This window comes from Chelonoidis abingdonii, chromosome 8 (assembly GCF_003597395.2).
Source record: "Chelonoidis abingdonii isolate Lonesome George chromosome 8, CheloAbing_2.0, whole genome shotgun sequence".
In the NCBI taxonomy this organism is placed as follows: domain Eukaryota; kingdom Metazoa; phylum Chordata; order Testudines; family Testudinidae; genus Chelonoidis; species Chelonoidis abingdonii.
Window position 1 is genome coordinate 23,752,682 of NC_133776.1, and position 21,863 is coordinate 23,774,544.

General features: G+C 39.2%; 2 protein-coding genes across 2 annotated transcripts in view; one reads left to right on the top strand and one right to left on the bottom strand.

Annotated features, from left to right (window-relative positions):
- GFM1 (G elongation factor mitochondrial 1) overlaps positions 1 to 21,863 on the bottom strand; it is a 46,808-nt gene that overhangs the window by 5,968 nt on the left and 18,977 nt on the right. The window contains exons 11-16 of the mRNA XM_032805527.2: positions 20,380 to 20,436; positions 19,631 to 19,768; positions 18,164 to 18,246; positions 5,026 to 5,188; positions 3,673 to 3,817; positions 791 to 951 (exon numbers count right to left, since the gene is read on the bottom strand). Coding sequence (XP_032661418.1) covers positions 791 to 951; positions 3,673 to 3,817; positions 5,026 to 5,188; positions 18,164 to 18,246; positions 19,631 to 19,768; positions 20,380 to 20,436 — 747 coding nt within the window. The remainder of the gene's footprint in view (positions 1 to 790; positions 952 to 3,672; positions 3,818 to 5,025; positions 5,189 to 18,163; positions 18,247 to 19,630; positions 19,769 to 20,379; positions 20,437 to 21,863) is intronic.
- On the top strand, positions 5,221 to 18,074 carry LXN (latexin). Its single transcript, XM_032805537.2, has 6 exons — positions 5,221 to 6,488; positions 10,207 to 10,269; positions 10,990 to 11,167; positions 11,653 to 11,789; positions 16,619 to 16,681; positions 17,784 to 18,074. Exons 1-6 carry the CDS (start codon positions 6,360 to 6,362, stop codon positions 17,880 to 17,882), a joined length of 669 nt encoding a protein of 222 aa, XP_032661428.1. The 5' UTR covers positions 5,221 to 6,359; the 3' UTR covers positions 17,883 to 18,074.

Sequence of the window (21,863 nt, forward strand, 5' to 3'; positions counted from 1 at the left end):
AATTTAAATTGTATTATACATGCTATTCTTGTGTAAGCAAGGAATTTTTCAATGTAATTTTGAATTAAAGGCTCCATTCTCCTAATCTTTACTATGACATCAACAGAGTCAGTTGGTAACACTTTTAAAATTACGCTTTGTGTTTAGTATTGATTTTCTTATATGGTTTTATAAATGGTGTTTATTTCAAAGCATTAATTTTCATTATGCTCAGCAGAAAACAAGGACATTCTCAGTTTAAGGACATCTCAGCTAGCTTAATGGCACAACCTCAGTACTCTGTAGTTCCACACGAGAGATCCCCGTTGGAAATATCTCAGGGCTGCAGATTTTAACCACAATTTCTGAAACAGCACTGAAAAGGTTTGTCCTTGGCTGTACTTGCATTTAAACCATGTTAAGCAGTGATTTGGCTGCACATGTTACCGATACCCTCTGTCAGCAATGGATTATTTTTCCTTATGTAGACAACGCTATAGATGGAGATAGAGCGCTGCCATAGTGGTTAAAAAATGGTTCCACATATTACTATTCAATGACAGTGACATTTAACTTCTTCCACCAGGCCACACTTATCCCTTGGATATGGTTTACTTATCAGACTAATATGGGCAAATTTGGAGCTCAGAAAAAGCAGCCACAGACTTAATAATAATGCAGGAGAGGAAACAAGAAATTGCTTCTGTTCATAACCTAATTGCCTATATATTAAAATAAAGTTTCTTGTAAATCAGCTTTAGGTCTGTCAATGAAAGGGGAAACAGGTTTAGACAGACTGAACAGCACATACATCAGCATACAGAGTGAAATAGCCATCTACTCCATCTTGTCCTGTGATCACTCCGTGACGACGATTAACTCCAGCAATCACAGCTCCTTGGAATTCATTCGGTGCTACTATTTCCACAGACATAATGGGCTCAAGTATACACAGAGTTGCATTTTCCATAGCTGGATAAAAAGGAAGATGAAGTGGAATAGTCACATCCTTATGCTTCCCTCATCTATGCATATTACACATTCTTCAAAATTTATCTAACTCAGGTGTGCAAAATTCTATTCAACCACTACCCCACAGGACCTGGTCCAAAGCCCATTGAAATCAATGCAAGTTTTTCAAAGTGCTTTGGATAAGGCCAAAAGTGATAGGCAAGTGTGTTCATTTTCCATTATAATCATAATGACAGTAAATGGTGAGAAAACAGATGTTGCACCTGGGCTTGAAGATTTCCATGGCAGTTTTGAAAGGTAAAACTTAGCTATAAGTTATACTTTTGCATAGACCATCATAGGAACTAGTGGAGAATCCTGGCTGTGATTACTTGATATTCATAATATTCCGGTGCACAACATCAAGAGCTTTCATGATTAATGTTAAGTGTATTTCTTACATTACTGGAGAAGAATGTCTTGACTTCCAGCCTCCCTCAGTAAGTACTTGCACTCTTTATATCACAGATTTTAAGGCCAGAAGAGGTCATTATGATAGTCTACTCCAGTGGTGCCCAAACTTTTCCTCTCGCGCCCTCCCCTTACCTGTAATGGAATGTGTCCACGCCCCCCTGATCCCCCAGGCCAGGAGCAGAGTCACAGCCGGGGACTGGGAGTGGAGCCCGAGCTGGAGCCAGGGGCTGAGCCACAGCCTAGAGCTGAGCCGTGGACACAGGCCAGGAGCTGGGTGCCGGCAGTGGAAGTGGGGTCACAGTTTCAGCTGCGGCCAGAGCGGGCCTGGGGGCAGAGCAGGGCTGGGTAGTGTTCCCTCCCCAACCTCTGTGGGGGCTTGCTCAGGCCTCCCCCGAACCCCTCCAGAAATTCCTCCATGGCTCCTTAGGGGGGCTGGAGACCACTGGTCTAGTCTGCATAATACAGGCCACAGAATGTCCTGCATAATACAGGCAACAAGACTGAACCCAGTTATTACTTCATCATGTCCATAACTTCAATTTGAACTATAGCATATCTTTTAGTCTTGAAATACTTGATTTAGAAGCTTGAGTTACTGTGTCAACAGTAATATTTTTGAGAACTGAGCATTAATAATAAAATACTGAAAATATATTAGCTGAAGATGCAAGCAGAATGTCCAAGCCTCTGAGGGCATAATGTAACTTCATATGATTCAGTGCACATTATAGACCCATAATGTGAATTTCCCGGCAACTGTTGCTAATAGGAGAGTGCCTTGAAGACATAGGATTGTTCTACAGTCTCTATACAATACTACTTACTTTTATTATAGAGGAAAGTGATTAGAAAATGCTGGTGCAGATTCAGTGGTAAGGTTTACCCCCTATGAATAAGTAATTTGGGGTATTTTGCGGAATGGGCATTAGGAGTGGGGAAAGAGGAACCATTTCCTGAAGATGCTGTCTCTTCTAAATAATCTGACTTTACTTTAGGCTCAGCCAAATACCATCTCAGATATTCTTAGAAAAAATTTACTTCCCTGTTTCCTTGGGGAAATAAAAACTCCCTACTGAAGTCTGACAAATAAATCACACTTTCTAAGTTTTACTTAGAAGGGTCTTCTAATTGCTGTTTCAGCTTGATAGATTCAGAAAAGATCTGGCAGCATCATTTAGAACTTTTTCAACAAGCATTTGAAACTGTCAGTTTTAGGGATGGAGAGAAGGCATGATCACAATTTGTAGTATAAGAAGCAGAGACATAAACCCATCTTAAAAGACATCAGTGCAGAGATGTTGTATTTGACTTTGAAATTAAATCTAATCAATTACAATTGCTTGGAACTGAGTGATCAGGGCAGGTTCCTATGACAAGTGTTTTATTATTTCTGCAGAGTTTAAATGCTATGAAAAGTTTTCATCCCTTCTAACCCAAGTGCTATTAGAATCAATAGCTTCTCAGTACTGTTGGAAGACCAACTTCTAGAAGAAATCCTTTATTGATTTCTCAAAAGTTGCCAATCTCTTACCCTAGCTGGTATGTCATGTGCGTTCACTAATCTGTAATGTTTATACAAGGAAAGATTAAGTTTACCATTACAATATCAGAGTACATGTTTTCAAATATGACTGTACAATCTAATTTTGTTAGTGATTAATATAAGCCCAGATAGAGCCATTCAGGGAGTATGAATTAGGATGTAAATGTACAAACATTAGGCCAGATTTTGATTTCAGTTTCACTAGTGTAAATAAGGTCAGAATCTGGCCCATTGTCTAGGTAGGAGTTTCTGAGTTTTCTGTTCTTCAATTCTGTGAATCATTCTGATAAAGTCTATCATCAAATAGCATTTCTAAAGCATCAGTTTTTACACCATTAAAGGAACTAATGTTCCACTGTAGCAGCTACCTACTCTGCATGACATTCCAGGAGAGACTGTTCAAACATAATTAATCTTATAGGTGTGTTCCTGGTTAGGGAAGAGGTAGTTCCCACAAAGATCTATGCAAAAGGGGTTCATTTTCTCTTTCCTACAGCTTCAAGAGTGAGGTCACATTCCTCAGAATGACTGTTTGGAATTTCTACAAATCTTACACATCTACTACTCAACACAGGTTACACTTGGCCGACTGCCTCTGAATGGGAAATGTGTATGAGTAGGAAAGAAAGCAAGGAGCATAAAAATGAAATCAACAGCTTAATTTGGTTTTAAAAAAGATTCAATCACAAGCATGTAAAACAGCACATCTTCAAAGTGGCTGATACCTTGTTTGAGGGCCCCTTCTCCTGCTCGAATGAAAGAGAATTCATTAGAATCCACCATGTGATGTGCACCATCTTCTAGGACAAACCGGACTCCAGAAATCTTGTGACCTATCAGAGGACCCTTTTCACACGCTTCACGGAATCCCTGTGGAGAAGTGTCTCAAAGTTAGCAATTTTCACCCCAAAATACAGCTTTAAAAAGGATAATGTTAATGGCAGCGTGTAGGGAACAGTAAACTGCCTCCAGAGATTAAGCATTAAGTCTTTTGCTAAGAGAAAAAGCTTCACAGCAAGCATAATCCTAAACTATGAATTCTAGTCCTATTACTTGACAAGAAGAAAAAGCAAGACCCAAAAAACATAATATAGTAAAGGAAAGAATGTTTCTCCCTCAGAAGAGTTTGAAAGCTTTTTACTGTCATTGTCTTAGACTTTGGTTTGCTGTCACTTTGGAAGAGGGCTCTGGTGAGGAATTCAGGGTAAGTTTTACTTTAAAAAAAAAAAAAATTCTATCTAGGTTTTTATAAGATTGCCCACGATTGTGGTATCTGAAGTATCATCCTGAATAGAGAGAGAATGGCTTGACTAGGCCCACTACCAGTAAAGATGTCACCTTCATTTTTGATAGCATACTTCTTTTTCTAGGCAAGGGTTAGCCAAAATCCTTCTTTTGTTGTGCGACTGAAGTTACGGGTGCAAAACGGAAGTGTCCGAGAATGACCTCAGTTTGGATAATTAATAAGATATTCAAAAATACAGCAACATAAAATGGTACAACAGTGCTATGATGGAGACATTGACATTAACATGCTAATATTAAAAGTTATATGTACTAAACTATACAGCCACATAAAAACAGACACACACAGTGGAGACATTCGGGAAATTATTCAGGATATTTAACTTAGTTGGAGTTTCCTGCACAAAAAGATCTCAGATATGTCACAGACACACTACATTTTTCAGAATTTGCTGGTGGTTATACATACCCCAAAGCAGTTACATTCAGGAAAGGGGACGTTAGAAAACCAGTCTCAATGGAAGTAGAATTGTTTTATTATAACATCTGAAAAACAACTTATTCTTTTTTGTTTGTTTGCTTGTCTTACACTGAATATCACATGCCAAAGATGAGAAAACTGATCTGTTTACATTGTCTTTCGTAATAGAAATTGGGCAAAACACAGCAAAATCACTTTTAGGCCTTGATCCTGCCTGAACTTGAATCACTAGTAAAACTCTCATTTCCTCCAATGGGGCAGGATTGGTCTCTTCAGAGATAACAATAGGAGGAAGGTAAGAACTGTGCAATTGTTATATCACAAATACAAAATATTAGAAAATATTTGTCACCTTTTCAACAGCAGGTATAAACTGCTTTGGGATGTTTGTTCCAATAGTTCTGTCTTCAAACTCCAGCTGTGTGTAGTTCTCTGGATCCAGAGGGTGTAGACACCCTATTACTTTACCAAACTGGCCTGCCCCACCAGACTGTTTCTTGTGAGTATAGTCAAACCTAAAAAGACAAAACACTGTGTTATCTATCATAGAAGCTACGCACTAGTCAGAATTCCAAAGGAATATGTCCCTTTATTGACATTTTGCTTTATCCTGTTTAGTTATGCATAACCAAAATGGCTATGCATTTCTATTTATCATTGAAACAACAGCCAAGAATATTCAAGGACGCACATGATGAACAGCATGATTCACCATTCTACAAGACAGTAAAAAAAAAAAAAAAAAGGCAGGATACTACTTTATAGGTCACTGCAGTCCAAGCGCTTCAAAATATTCTGTATTAAAAAACAAAACATAGTCGATAGACACCCTTATAGGATATTAGCATGGAAATCAGAACTTTTTTGCGGACCCAGATTCATTTTCTTTTGCTGTCTAGTCTTCACTTGAAGTCATAATCCTCAACTGTGACATCAATTTGTGGATGCAAAAACTGGGATGTCAAAAAATGTCTGAGATGTTCAGACAGGTAAATAAAACCTTGACAGGATTAACTTGTTAGAAAGTTGTCATGCAAATGACACTTAGTTGTAACAGAGAATGAAGAAAAATATAGACAACATTTTTGCAAAACAGATTTTTTTTTTCCATAAAGCATTAGCTGTTTAAGCATGGATGAGCCAGGTAGTCCCTCATACTAACAAGCATGCACTACTGGGGCTTCTAGTGGCAGAATAAGATCCCGAAGAGAATTTGCATAATACAATGTATTATTAACAAAGACTGTAACAGCAGAGACTGGATTTATGAAAGGCAAAGCTGGGACAGGGCTGATCACAAACTTGACTAGTCCCACTACTGGAAGCCCCCACTGGCAAGGTTCATTTTAGTGGCAATATTTGCAAAGGAGAAGGATTGTGATGTACAGCGTTACATACACACACCTTCCAGCCTCCTAAATCAGCTTGTCCCAGCAGCTACGGCTCCTCACTCCTCCTGTGCAAAAGCTAAAGTAAAAACACAGCTGTTCCTGTTCCACCGAAACAAGGCGACTAACAGGTGATCTGCAGTGCCCAGTAGTGCACACGCATCAGCCGCGCCGCTGGGCACGGAGGCTGTAGCGGCTGCTTCCTGCGGAAGGGGAAGGGATCGTACGCTCCCCTTGAGTGATCCTTGCTCCGGCGTCGCCTTTTTCACTTGTGCTAACAAGTAAAGTGGCCTGCTCCATGGAGATCCCCCCGTCCCACTATCCAGCTACAAGAGCAGCCGTCGTAGCTGTGAACTACATCAACTACCAGCATGGCAGCCCCAATAAGATCTTTACGTTGCAGAAAGTGACCAAAGCGAGCACGGAGGTGAGTGCGTGCGGACGGGAAAACACCGCTAAGAGGGACTGGCGAGAAACACCCTGGCACATGAACTAGAACAAATTAGCCTGGGTCTGGAAAGCTGGACACAGCTGAGGGTATATACGGCGGAGATATGCTATTTACAGTGCTGGCTGATTGATTGCTCCAGAGCCACTCCCTACTCCGCTGCTCAGTGCTGATTTAGGAGAGTACAGAGCCCAGAGCCCGGACAGGTAGAGTCCTGTTTCCCAGCCCAGGGACGTCTCATTGCAGCGTCACACTCATACCAGAGCAGTTCCTTTGCAGTGCTGTAACTGAGTATTTACCAGTCAGCCAATACTAAGGTCCCCAGGTAGGCTACAAAATAGCCATATTATAGTCTCCTTTAGTCTTGTGTGTCAAGACATTAAAATATATCTTTAAGTCACATAGACTTAATCTTTTAATGTTAAAATATTGTTCCCACACAAGACCAAGTTTTAACCCAGGAAGATTTAGGTTAAATTATGGTTCTCTGTTATAGCTTAAAAAAAAAAAAAAAGTGTCCACACAGGTAAAACTACAGTGTTATCCAGGCTCCTGATTTTATCCTGAGTATTGCTATATTTGGAGTCATACAGTTCTCAGCTTTCATTAAAAAAATAACATAGCCATCATGGTTGCAAATAAAAGCCTGGAAACATAAACCACCACCACAAGACAAATAAAAAGAATGCCAAATTTATAATTTAAAATCTCATGAATTTCAGTGGGATATTTCCAATAATAAAGGTGTTACAAATTAATTCTGCTCTTAAATGGCTCCCAGAGTTTGTGATGTGGCCTTTGTGTTTTAAAATTCCCCCTGCTCAGTCCTTCATACATCAGAAACAAAGCACATAACTTCACATTAAAAGAGAAACAGAAGATGCTGTGGACACTTGAAGGCTTAGATTCTACAAAGACTTACGCACATGCTTGACTACTCACGTGTGTAAAGTTACTCATGTATGTACATGTCTGCAGGACCAAAGCCTAAAAGTCATCTACTCAGTGTATGCGCACATGTAAGATGCCTACATTAGAACTTGACTGTTTTCAGTGACTGGGCAGCCCATTGGGAGTTGTTCAATTTTGCATACATTTGTTTAAGTTTTGATGAACAAAAGGACTAAAAATCCTAAGTATACAACAAACAATGTGTACTTATTTGACAATTGCACTTTAATGTTGTTATGCTTCATAATCTGCTCCTAATAATTGGCATATTAAAAAATTAATGATTTAGTAAGAAAATATAAACCCTTACTAACCCCTCTACTATAGTTTTTGCTGAGATGTTTGGTGGGACTACTTATTCATGTGCATTGTAAAAAGATTTGTATTAGTGAGGTGTGCTGTATTGGGCTGATCGGTATTTTTTTTTGAAGAGAGGAAGGGAAAGGAGGTTTTAACAGTTAAAGTGGGATTTCTTGTTCATCACTTAGCAGGAAAGAACAAAACTGCTTTTACACCTTTCTCTAAAAAGATCTGATTTACCTCTTAGGATTTTAATCTTCCCTGACACAGGGAAAGATCAATTCTTTCTCCCCTCCACTATCCATTCTACCTGTCACCATAAAACACTGATAAATGCCCACAAGTAATTAAGTCATTGTTCAAGCGTTTCTTCCTTCCATACAGGAATTCTGTAACTCTCCTCAATCCAGAAAGGATAAGTGTTGATAGTTATTCCAATTCTGGCGCCACAAGTAACAGAATCTTGGATTCTTTCCCAACTGAATTGCATTAACCCCTAACCTGCCATACTTTCTCTCATTCTCAATTCAACTCCCCTCTTTAAGAGACTACTATGCATGGATGAAAGTCATGTTTGAGACTGTGCCTTTAGTAACTTGAGTTACAGATTAACTTGCATATCAATAACCAAAGCTGCTGCTTTATACTGCACATACATCTATTTGATAAGTAGGCTGAATTGTCTACTGGATTGAGCACATCAGGAAGCCAGGAGCTCCCGAATTCTAATCCTGACTCTTACCTGATAATGATGTTGCCTTGGACAAGTGACTTGACTAACACTGAAACAAGTCTCCACAAGAGTGTAGTGAGGATTAGTCACTGTTTGTGCATTTTGAAAATGGACCACAATATAAATGCAAAGTATTAATAAACCTGTCTGTCACAGCTTTGAGCTTTTTCTTCATTGTTCTTACAGATCAGGGGTAGGCAACCTGCGGCATGCGAGCTGATTTTAAGTGGCACTCACGCTGGCCACCTATTCAATCTATTGTGTTGAGATACCTGGATACAATGTGATTAAAACAGTGTAGGTCCTGGCCACCAGTCCGGGGGGCTCTGCATTTTAATTTATTTTTAAATGACGCTTCTTAAACATTTTAAAAACCTTATTTACTTTACATACAACAATAGTTTAGTTATGTATTATAGACTAATAAAAAGAGACCTTCTAAAAACATTAAAATTACCGGCACATGAAACCTTAAATCAGAGTGAATAAATGAAGACTAGGCACACAACTTCTGAAAGGTTGCTGACCTGTTACAGATAATAGCTGGGACAGTTCTGCTCAAATGTACCACGCACCAGTTGCTCAAAGATGTCTTAAGTGACCTTGCTCCCATTACTGGCACAGTCTGAATAATAATAATTAGCTTGTGCCCATTTTCTTTTTTGTAGTTCTGAAGTATGGAGATAAAGCTGTTATTACATCTGCATGGCCCTCTCCTCAGACAATGTCCTTTTATATCAGATCAAAGCAGCAGAGAAAGCATAAATAACCTGGTGGTGATAACTTCTTGCAAAGACTGTTCTCCAGTTCAACATTTCCTGTACTATACAATCTATTGTGTTGAGATACCTGGTTACAATGTGATTAAAACAGTGTAGGTATGAATGAACTATGTTCCAACGTGTGCAGCAGCCTTGCTAGTGCCCAAGGAGGTAGCACAATTCAGGAACATAGCTTGATTCCACCTTGATGCTAGTATGGAACATGTTTAGTAGAGTTGGGGAGAGGGAAAGGACTACTGTGTAGTAACTGTGCCCGCCAACACTGCAGCTCCTACTGTACTGATGAGATTTTAGGCTCTGTCTGTATTGGCAGAGGAATCAGTTATCACCTTTCCACCAAGAACACTGAAAAGATATTGTCATGGTTACTGTCAGAACAGCTGGGACTCTCTCAGCACAGAGCTGCTCTTGATTTGAGACTGTACCATGTTCCAGAACACAGTTAGCTTAGTCGTGAGGATAAGTCTACGCTATTCTGTAGTCTTTTCATTTTACAGCTCAAATACTTTAAGATCAGATACAGTTCTTAATTCCTGGAGGGTGAAAGTCACCCAACGCACAAGGTCCACACAAGGCTATTATTATCTGTAATAGTGTAGTGCTTAAGAGCAGTAAGGATGGGTTTTATGTGGCAGATACGACTCTGCATGTTCCCTCTGCACTGGATGTATTTCATCCAATTGGACTTTAAATAAACTGGACCATGGATAACTAACCAGATGTGACATCAGGAACACTGGTGCTGTGTATTAAAGGACTAACCTTTAAGTCTGATCACAGATAAGTAAAGAGTTAAATATGTAATCTACAGAGTGGCATTGTGCATTCTCATACTTTACAGGAATAACCTCAACAATCTCCATCAGGTACAGAAATAAGGAGGAATAAAGATAGAACAGTTTAACTTTTTAAAAATATTTCCTCACTTTAGGACATTCCTGATGTTGGGCATAAATACCACCTTAAATTTTCACTAGAAGATATCCTCCACCAGGTGAGTTCTGCTTCATATACTTGAATTGTGAATCCTTTAGGGCAAGAATCATCTTTTAATTATACATGCAGACAGCACACAGAGAGCAGGACTCCATTATGCTGTTTGGGCTTGTAGACTGTATCAGAAAATAACCATTTAAAAGTGATCTGGCTGTAAAATTGGAGCACAATACACAAATTTCAGAGCTCCCTTCACTGCTAATCAGGCCATAGGACTGGATTTAACCAAAAGAAGAAACAGCCAGTTTTTGCACCATGAAAGCCCTGAAAAGTCACTTTTTGCTGTACAATACCATGGTATGGCAATTGGTTGAGAAAGGCAGTCAGCATATTAAAAACAAGGATGTCTTAATGTCATCCACTATGAGTTAGATCACATCTTCAATTTGCAGACCTCATATGAATCTATTTCTCTATCAAATAACAAGCAGAATACTGTGTCAAACTGATATAAAAGGGAAAGCACCATCACTAAATATATCATGTTCTGTATTAACTACACAGAAAGTTTGTGAATATATTTTAAGGGTAATTAAGATTTTGACTCTGCTTTAATCTTAATGAAATAGTCTGCACATACTCACACACATCAGACTTGCAGAAAAAATGGCGAATACATAAAACAGTAAAATAGATGCATGGTGGAGTTTTCTACCTATTAACTATCTATTTTACTTTATTAAAATGGATTAAATCCATTTAACTATTTCTGTAACAGGACAATGCCATTAACTGCACTGCTGAAATTCTTTATCTTCTGAGCAACCAACGTACTGCGCCACAAGTGCATTTTACAGTGGAAGGAGAATTTAAGAAGAACACAGATGAAGCAGATAACAAATTTTACAACAGAATCAAGAGCCTTCAAGAACCGTTGGTTGCACAAAATATTCCAGGTATGAAGATAAGGGAAGGGATTTTGGCAGAAACTTCACCTTCATTCAAACTTTAGTGTCAAGCATAGCAGCAGCAAGTGTTCATTTGTTTTGACTGACTTTCAATTTTTTTTTAAATTGCTCTTTTCCTGAATACTTATTAGGCTAGTTGCTTTGCTTTAAAAACTTACAGCTTATCACTGTTGTTAGCATTACAATAGCTGCTGGAACCTCCATCCGAGACCACGCCCTCATTGTATAAGGCTCTGTACTTTAACACTGGAATAGATAATCCCTCTTCTGAACAGTTTACCACCTAAATAGAAAAGCCAAACAAAGGGTAAAAACAGACCTTTCCCACACAGCAGGTCTGCGGTAGAGCCAGGAACAGAACCCAGGTCTCCTGACTGCTATTCCAGTATTCTACCTACTAGGGTGACACTGAATGAGTTTCAATTTGTCAGATTTTCACACATTTAATACAGATTATTTGCTTTGGTTCTCAGACAATTATGGCAACACGTCCCCAGAAATGGAGCCCATCAGCCATCTAGCCCGGGTGGCCTGTGGTTACATAATATGGCAGAACTCCACTGAAAACACATTGTACAATTTGTTTCAAATCAGAGATGTCAAGCAGGTGGTAAGTAATGCACCTATCAGTGCACTGGGATGATGATAATTAGGAATAAATTCAGAGAAGCTGCTATGTAAGGATACTCCATTGTTAAAACTATAGATTGCTGGAGGATAAGTAGAAACACGTACATTCAGATTTAAAGTCTACAATGGAACAGATTCTGTGAATCCGACTGTGATTTGGACATATCAAAATTTTAAATGGGTTCTTTGCTCACCATTCACAAAATTGTGTAGGCAATGTCTTACTCTGATTAGGGTATAAGATAGCAGTTTGAAATATGTACATACTGACTGATCTATTCCTTATTCTCTCTATCCTTTGCACCTCAAAGTTCATATCCATTTATATATCAATATTAAAAAAAAATTCAGGACACTGAACCTAACAGGAAAGCTTGCGCTCTCTAGGTATTTATGCCACAATCACGGTATTAGTACAAGGTGTTTCTGGATCTTAATATTCAGTGTCCCCATTTCTGAATTCATGCACATTCATGTGATTGCATGTTTTATAGACCATGTTACAGGAGCACTCATACAATGGATGCAATTAGATATCACTATCAAAGAGTGCATCAATAAAGGAGCAAACCTACCCAGTCCTAATCCCTCCCAAACAGTTAGTATGTCAAAGAACATGCTCCTGGCAGAAAACTGAGCTGCTTTATGGCACAGGGCAACCTACACCTGTGATCCATACCCGTCCTGTGAAAAGCATACCTCTAGGATTGAGTCAAAGCAAAAGTAATTAAAAAGATTTCTTTTTTAAACCATTCCTATGAATTTGTTACACTTTTAACCAAGTAAGTATTTTTTCTGCTCTAGCGAAACAATGCGCCTACTTGATGACTGGAGTGTTCTCCTAGGTCTTCTCTTCATTAATTTTTGCTCCATTTCTCATACAGTTTCTTGGTGACAACAGTATTGCAAGTTTATTAGTTATAAGTCTTGACATTTTTTCTGGTCTAATCACTTCATTTGATTAGGGTTTTCTATTACTTTTCTTTCCTTCATTTATATTCTCTGTAGGTCCAATTTACAGTAGTCTTATATCTGCACAATATCAAAATACTCTCCTTTATCTTTCAGTCTACACTACAGTCTCACAATCAGTCACGGTAATATTGTTTGACATCTCTCTGCTATCTGGACAAATAGCAATGGGCTGCATCTCAACTCCAATAAGGCCTGGTCTACACTGGGGGCGGGATCGATCTAAGATACGCAACTTCAGCTAGGAGAATAGCATAGCTGAAGTTGACGTATCTTAGATTGACTTAGAATCACTTACTTCGCGTCCTTGCAGCACGGGTCAATGGCCACTGCTCTCCTGTCGACTTTGCTTCCGCCTCTCACCAAGCTGGAGTTCAGCAGTCGACGGGAGAGTGATCGGGAATCGATTTATCGCGTGTAGTTTAGAAGCAATAAATCGATCCCTGATAGGTTGATTGCTACCCGCTGATCCAGCAGGTAGTGTAGACATACTATAAAATCAAAATTCATCTATGTTTGTACTGGTTTGTAACACTCCAGTCTTCAACCATTGTTAATTTACCTAAAAGGATATTCAAAGACAGGATCAAGTCTCAGTTTAATTCTTAATTTCATATCACCAAATATTACCTTGTTTAACCTTGCTCTTGCTATATTTGCTTTTATTAATTTCTGTATGTTTCATTTCACTAAATCACATGTATCTTAAAAGAATACTGAAGCAGCTCATACCTTGAAAGAGTTATATACCTGTAGTTGGGAAATGCCCTCAGAATTCTTCTTTTAAAACTATAAAACTGAAAGAGGGCTATTAATATGATTCCTATAATAATTACTTCTGCTGCAGAAGCAGCCATCCAGCTGGCTAAAGCAGTACATTATTAGCTAGTTAATGTTCACAGAATTATATGGTGTAGTGATCACTGATTAAGTTTGACAAGAAAATAAAATGCATGAAAAGCAAGGCGATGGTCCCTAAGAGAAGGGCCAAAACATGTAGACATTATTTCATGTTTTATCTTTATTACGCTGTCTGACTGTTCATTAAAAATCTCTTCTTACTGAATTGATCTTGATGTGCCATAAACCATTCAGAAGTACATGGCCTGTGGCTGCCAAAACAAATTATAGCTTTTCAAGTTAGTCAAAAGTAACCCATCTGCTACAGCCAAAAGACCTTGTGGATTTCTTACCAGAAAGAGATGTCAACTTGTCTGAGTATAAATTTCCTTAGGAAAACCATAGCTGGTGTTTAGGCAAGTGGAGATCTGTTGACTCCCTGCTTCTATTGTCTACTTGCCAAGAAGAAATATGGATTTTCTTTTGCAATTACTGTGAGACAACTTAAAATTCAAACACATTAATCCTGGACACTGGAACGCAGAATAGGACCTGACATTCAGAATACCCACAACTGACATATCATTTAGGATCATGCTGATGTAGTCTAAACAACTAAGGGGACATCATACATGTTCAAAGCCCAGTTTTGGACATTTAATATGTGCAATTAACTCAGCTGAGGTTGTGCATATGAAAGGAACCCAGAGTCACAAACTCACTTTGGGAATGAAAAACTGTCACTGAATGGGGATGAAGACTAATCACCTGAGCATCATCACTTCAGTGGTGTTCGTATCATTCTGGGAACAGAATTTGTTAATTAGCTTTTCTCCTTCTGGTGGCTGACTTGGAGCAGGAGTGGATCGTGTGTGGATTTTAACACAACTGTCTGCAACAGATAAATTTTAAAACAGGGAAAAGCAGACATCATATAACACTTAGATTAGATTAAATTTCAGATCTGTGCTGTGTTCCTTTCATACACAGCTAATTATTGGTAACTGGAATTATCAGATTTCATTTATCCTTAGATTTTAGTCTGCTTTTGTGTATTCTGCCGTCCACACCTATCTCTTATAACATGTTACCATGATGAGACTTCCTGCAGTGCCTGGCATGTCTCACCCTATTAACATAATTTCATTTACAAGTTATTTTCCTTGTCAGCACACCTTACAGACTTGAGATCTTGAAATTAGTGGAATCTGTGCTCCTAACTCATTTAGGCGCTTTTGAAAAGTCCCATTCTATTCACCGTTATTAGGTGCAAAAACCAAGAAGTAATAGAGAGACGAGGGCCTTATTGTCTCTTCCTGCAAGCAGAAGAAATCCTTATTGAGTATGTTGAATGCCAACACCAAAGTATCATTTCCCTCTTCCTTGGAAACCTGCAGAAATGCATGTGCTGTAGGGATTGGATTTAGAGGCTGAGGACAGGTCATAGGAGCAGCAAAGAAGGAGTTTCCTTTCTCACAGATCCCTGGAGTTGGGAGGCTACATCCCCCTGCTTCCTCTAACCCAGACGTGGGCACACTATGGCCCGAGCTCCTGCCTGGGTCGGGGGCTTGCCCCACTCCATGTGACTCCCAGAAGCAGCAGCATGTCCCCACTCCAGCTCCTACACGTGTGGGCAACCAGGGGACGCTGCACGCTAGCCCCGTCCCATGCACAGCCCCCATAGCTCCCAGTGGCCAAGAACCGTGGCCAAGGGAAGCTGCAGGGGCGGTGCCTGTGGACAGGGCAGCGCACAGAGCTGCCTGGCTGTGCCTCCACATAGGAACCGGAGGCGGGGGGGACATGCTGCTGCTTCTGGAAGCTGCTTGAGATAAGCGCCGCCCAGAGCCTGACTCCCTCCCATGCTCCAACCCTCTGTCCCAGCCCTGATCCCTCTCCCACCCTCCAAACCCCTCGGTCCCAGCCTGGAGCACCCTCCTGTACCCCCAACCCCTCATCCCCAGCGCAGAGCCCGCACTCCCAGCTGGAGCCTTCACCCGCTCCCGCACCCCAACCCCCAATTTCATGAGCATTCATGGTCCACCATACAATTTCCATACCCAGATGTGGCCCTCGGGCCAAAAAGTTTGTCCAACCCTGCTCTAACCTCTTCACCCAAGGGAACAATTTTTTCGTATCTCTGCATGGTGAAGTTTAAACACCTACACCCAACATTTATGCAAGAGGATACAATTTCTCTAAATTCCAACACCTTTCAGATTAGATCTGGCCTTGAAATATTCATATATTATGGAGATAGTGATTAACTGCCCCAATTGACTGGACAATGGCACATGCAAACATTTGCTACGCTTGAAACAAGAGGTATCGTACTAGTGTTTAGTATCAACAGAAACAGAACTAACTTCTATGGGATTCCATCTGGCAGTGTTCTCCCATCCAAGATTATATTATGAACAGCAGCATCAGCGGTTGGAGGACTAATCCAACTGATTGCTGCTGCTAGTTTCCCAAATCAGGTATTTTTGTAGCAAAATCTGCTTTCCCTAAAATATGTACTAGCTTCCCATGTAACTTTGGATTTTCTTAATGACCAATTGCTCTCCTCAGCTTCTTTGCCCAAACCCTAAATTATTCACAGTCACAAAAATCTAAACACACAGCCAAAGCAAAGAGTCTCTATAGTAACAGAAATAAATGGCAAATGAGTCAACACTAAAAAAGTCAAATTGTTTTGGAAAATAAACCCAGTATTTTCCTTGAAAGAGAACATTACATTAGTCATGCCTGCCTTTATAAACAGAGCTGTTTGAGCAGTCAGTGTGGAGTTAAACTTTGTGTTCTGTCTTTCAGATGTTATTCTGTGATTAAACGAAGTGCAGCATAGAGCAAAACTAAGTTTCATCTGTTTTATACATTACTCTTTTGTAACATTTCGGACATTTTATTGCCGCCAAGTACAACTAAATGACTGTTTTTATTAATGAAAAGGTAACTTAAATCTCAGTCCTTATTGTCTTGTCTGTATGTTGGTTCCAGAAAAGAAATGATGATTACTTGGAATTTGACTACATGGTCCTACTTCATGATATTGTTTCACAGGTAAAAGTTTTATTGTCAAGCAAAAGAGAAAATTAGATTACCACCTATGAATTCTCTTTCTAGAACCCTCCACGTTAGACAGACTGATGTGTTCCCCCTTCACCCTGGTGCTTGAACCAGTAGATTGGCTGCATGACAGGGCTAGACGACCCCATCCACCTTGCATTCTCTAGAGTACTCTGCCTTCATTTGTATGCAGGTAGCAGACCAAGGGTCTCCACTTATGTCAGAGCTTCAGGGATCTTAAATTCTTTGGTTATAATTCTAACTGACGACAAAAACTAAAGAGAAAAGGGTGAAATTCCTGGGCCGTTCCTGTGAGGTGGAGGAGGTTCTTTGAGCAGCTGCTCTCAGACCTCTACATCAAGGGGAAATTATTGCTAGGGTGGTCTGTTCCCCTTTCTGGCCACGTCTGAAGGAGACAAGAAGAGGAGCCAAAAAACATCCAGATCTGCTTAAACGCCCTCACAAGGACCAAAATGCTCATGTGTTGGAGAAATTTGGGCACAGAAGATAACCAGAGACATGGGGGGGTGGCTCCATAGCCCGGAAGGAATGAAAGCAGTGTACCCAACCAGCAGGAGGGCGAGGGCAAGGTCCACAAAGAGCTGTTGGATCAGGCCATGGAGCTGCCCTATAAACTGGGCACGGCACTGGCAGCAGCACCTTAGGTTCCCAAAATGGCACCATCTTACTACATAGTACTGTCTCTCAGGTAAATCCTTTTTTCCAAAGAAAATAATTTGCATTTGATTTAAGGAAAAAGTTTTAGACTCAAAGCTTTAGATACTGTTTAGTGTAAAATCACACACAGATAATATGAGATTCCCCTCCCATTACAAATATTACCATTCAGACACGCACTGCATCTTCATTAATATTTGCATCTTGTGAACAACACTTACCACACTTTAGTCATCTGTGGGGAGGGAAACTCCTGAAAGGAAATAGCCAACTAATTGCAGTACAAAGCACAGTTTTTGTTTCTTTTAAAGTCCTGCACTTGTTTTTATTTCTTAAACAGTCATTAGTATTCTAGTTCAGTATTTTTCTAAGAAAATTTCCAGTCTTCTCCAGTACATTATGTATGTTTTATCCACAGGAAATTATTCCTTGGCAAATGCAAGTTCTTTGGCATCCACAGCATGGAGTTAAAGTAATAAAGAACAGCCGTCAGCCAAAACATGCAGAGCAGGACTAGAAGCATATCCAATATGGCAATAATAGATGCTCAGAAGCTATCGTAATGGAGAAGTCATATATGTAGACAGGTGTATAGACAGACTAAGTGATAAACAATATCCTCACTCACTCAGTGAAACCCTCTATTCCTTCCATGTGTACTTTACTTCATGCCCAAACAAATCAAAATAAATGTTATGTATTTCTTCTCTATAGTGTAAATGTTGTGATGAAGATATAATAAAATGTCTCAGTGCTTGGCTAATTTGGTGTATTATGCTGGATAGGGAGAATACTTACAGTACAGGTGCTGTTATGCTCTCTCTAAAGGCAACTTTAGGCTTTCCCATGGTACAAAGACAAGCATATTCTCTTTCCATTCGCTGCAGAGAAAGCAGAAAAAATCCAGGACTGTTCCTGTCAGTGACAATGTCTTTGATCACAGTCATTGAAGTAGTTTGAAAAAAACAAACTGCATGTCGCTGTCATTCTGATATAATCCCTGTTTAGGAGCAGTAACTTCTGAACTGGAAGTGCTCCACAATACAGGTAACAGCAATATTCTGGTTCAGATTTCAGCTGTACAAGATTTTCTATGTTCTATAAAATGCCAGCTCCATTTAGTGTTATATATAATTGTTAAAGGGACACTGACATCTTGAAATACCATACATTTTATAAAGTCAAAACTAGTTTTAAGGGAATAACCTCATACAGACTCCAGATCTCCCTGCCAATTAGTTTTACAACCCATTTTCCTTTATAATTTTTAGAGCTTTTTCTCCTTTCTGTTGCTAAACAGTGGAAACTGACTATGGTGACATTCACTGTAAATAAAAGGCTGCCAAATGTACAAAATGAGCAAACAGGGAAGAAAGTACTCTTTTGAAATTTTAATTATAGTAATCTTAGGTGGTGTTTGTACTAATAGGTAAAAAATTTCAGACCAAAGTCTGATTTTGAAGAAAGCCTTCAACTAAAACTATTAATGCCCAGGAAAGATGACTAAAGAAATGTACAAATATCTATATCTAGACATTTATAAAACCATCCACTTAAGCAGCTAATAATTATTTGCATTAATATTTTAGTGCTTTTCATTCTGGAGATCCAAATATCCTTTATGAACTATGGCCCCAACCCTCCATTGGATCTAAACAAGTAAAATTGTGCACGTTTGCAGAGCACTGCCAGTACAGCTTGTGAGGAATTTTTCAAGGAAATGGTTTTTCATTGGAAATTGCTGATTCATCAAAATGGATGTTTTCACAGGAAAAGGTCAGTTTTGATGATACTTTCATCAAGGTTTCTCAAATCCAGGATGGATGTGATTGTGGCTCAGACCCAGAATGTGGAAGACCTTGGTTCAAATCTCTACTCTGCCTAATTTACACCATGAACTTGGACTTATGTCCAAGTCATCCCAGGTGACTGCCCCAATTACCAGGCTGCTGACTTTTTTTTTTTTTTATAACACATGGCAAAAGATCAGTTTCATCCCAATGTGCAGTGGGAAATCTTTGAAATCTCAAAACAGCTTTCCACCCAAACTCTACCCATTGGCACCACACAAGCATAGTGATTCACAACTGCAGAATCAGGGCCTGTATCTTGTGATCACTTAGCCCACCCACATGAAAGATTGCGGCAGATGTTTTTAAAGTGCACAGCAGCACTACACAATATCCTAGGGCAGAAAGTAAAGAGCAATACTTTTCCCAGCCAAGACTCAACTGCATAGGTCTCAGATTCAGTTTCTATAATCACCTGAGCATAGATTTCCAAGTGCAGTTCTCCCATTCCAGAAACGATTGTTTCTTTGCTCTCATTGTCAAAGTGGACTCGAAAGGTAGGATCTTCTCTTGTAAACCGGTTCAGGCCTTTTGAAAATTTATCTAGGTCATTCTAAAAAAAAAAAAAAAAAAAAAAAAAAGGTACATACATGCAAAATAAATTAACTTTATTCAACATTCTATGAACAGCAGATGATAGAAAGGTCTGAAAAGTTCATCCTAACTAGCTAGCACCGTTCCCTCCCAATAAGAAGTACATAGATTTGCCATCCCAAACAGATCCATAAGCTTATAATCAGGTTCATTCTCCAAACTCTTGTAAGTGTGCCGGCATGTGCCATACCACAAAGCAAGAACACCTCTAGAGTAGGAAAAGAAGGCATGATTAGGTCAGCGTTAGCTAACCCCAATCTTTTCCTTAATGAACATGCAGGTTAACACCTTTTACCTTGATTTAGCAGATAGCTTTTTCTTAATGTAGATAAATCCTAAAGCTAATCAGGACCAGCTAACACATTTAATTCACATGTTAAACAATATGAGTAGCCTGATAATAAATGCATCAGCTAACATGTTTTAAGACACCACTCATTTTCAAAGCATAGACAAATCCAGAGTGTTTCCCTCAATAAACTGTAAAATGACAAGAGTAGAATGATAGGGGAGGGAACTCAGACTGAAAGTTTTGTATTATTGCTATAAATTTGATTGACAGGCTCTTACCTTGTTGGAAGGCTTCATGGCTACTGAAATGACAGGTTCAGGGACATGAATCGATTCCTGTAGTAGTTAAAAAGGAACAGTTGTCAAATAAATAAGTTTCAGTACAGCTGGCAATCTGATCATAGCAGAAAACTGAAGTTTTGGTCCCAGAGACTACAGGTTCCAAACAAAGGTGACTATTTTTATTACATGGTCTTGTTCAGATTTGTATCTAACACAGTAAAAGTAGGGATGCAAAATACTAAATGGTAAACTGGTAAGCATTAGTCTCCCCGGTTAACTGAACCTAACCGTTAGCCCCAGCCCCACCAGCCGGAGCAATCCCATGCCGGCCCGCCAACTCCAGCTGCCCTAGCTCCCCTCCCTTTAATCATTTAACTGATTAAACAACAATTTTAATAATTTAAACGTTTAACTTTTTAAACAGATATTTATATCTCTAGGTAAAAGTTCAATTAAAATAATGTTATGTTCCTACAATCACATGCCAGGAAAATTCAGATTTAAGATTGTCACTCTGTCCTTGATCCACCCTCTGTTGTGTGTAGTTTGGCCTTGTGTCTTATGGCATTGGGAATGAAGGGTGTGCATGAAGAGATCTAAATCTGTACTAGAATACTACCCTGATCACCACCAACCCTCCTAAGGAAGGAAGGAAGAGTACTAAGGTGGAAGGAAAGGGATAAGAACTTGCCCATCTGCCCAGCGCAAATCTTATGCAATAACTGCTGAAGGACAGTGGGATGAGGTGAGCATGACACATTCATATATACAACGTATTCAATTATTTTGCAAGCATGAGTTAGTGATATTTGTACAGGTTTATATTTCGGGTAATGGGAAGAATTTTTTTTTTTATTGAATTATAAAACTGGATAAACATTGCCACAAGTGGACATGTGTTAGAACCACGAATCCTTCTGACTTAACATCATTTCAAACATAGTAAAGGAAACTGACTAGTTACAATTCTTTTATGTGTATCAAAAAGGTTTTAAAATCTTAAGCTAATGATTTAATGGTTGATTGCTCATCAATGATGGTGCCCCAACAACCAATGCAGTTATGGGAGTGATGATGATAAATGATTTTATATATTGTACATGACAAACCACCAACATATTTGCCTTAGTGTTACAGCTCTCTCTCTCTTTTTAAAGCGCTTTGCCTTATCACATATTTTTAAAGCATGATAGCTCCTTCCCAATTTTCCTACTAAATTCTGTTAATTCCTCTCAAGACTATGACAAAACTGTACTCTAATACATACAGTAATTATAAGAAAAATATTTCTAATACTGTTGCTTGAAAGTGAAATTACCTTTTTTTCTGAACTGTGGCTCTTCTAGTTAGTTAAATGGTTTGGCTTCCATGTTTTTAACTCCAAATTGTCTATTTATATTGACAAACACAAAAAACATTTTTATCTATTATACCCAACTGACATTATACCTCCCCTGAGAGCTGACGTGGTGTTGTGTGTG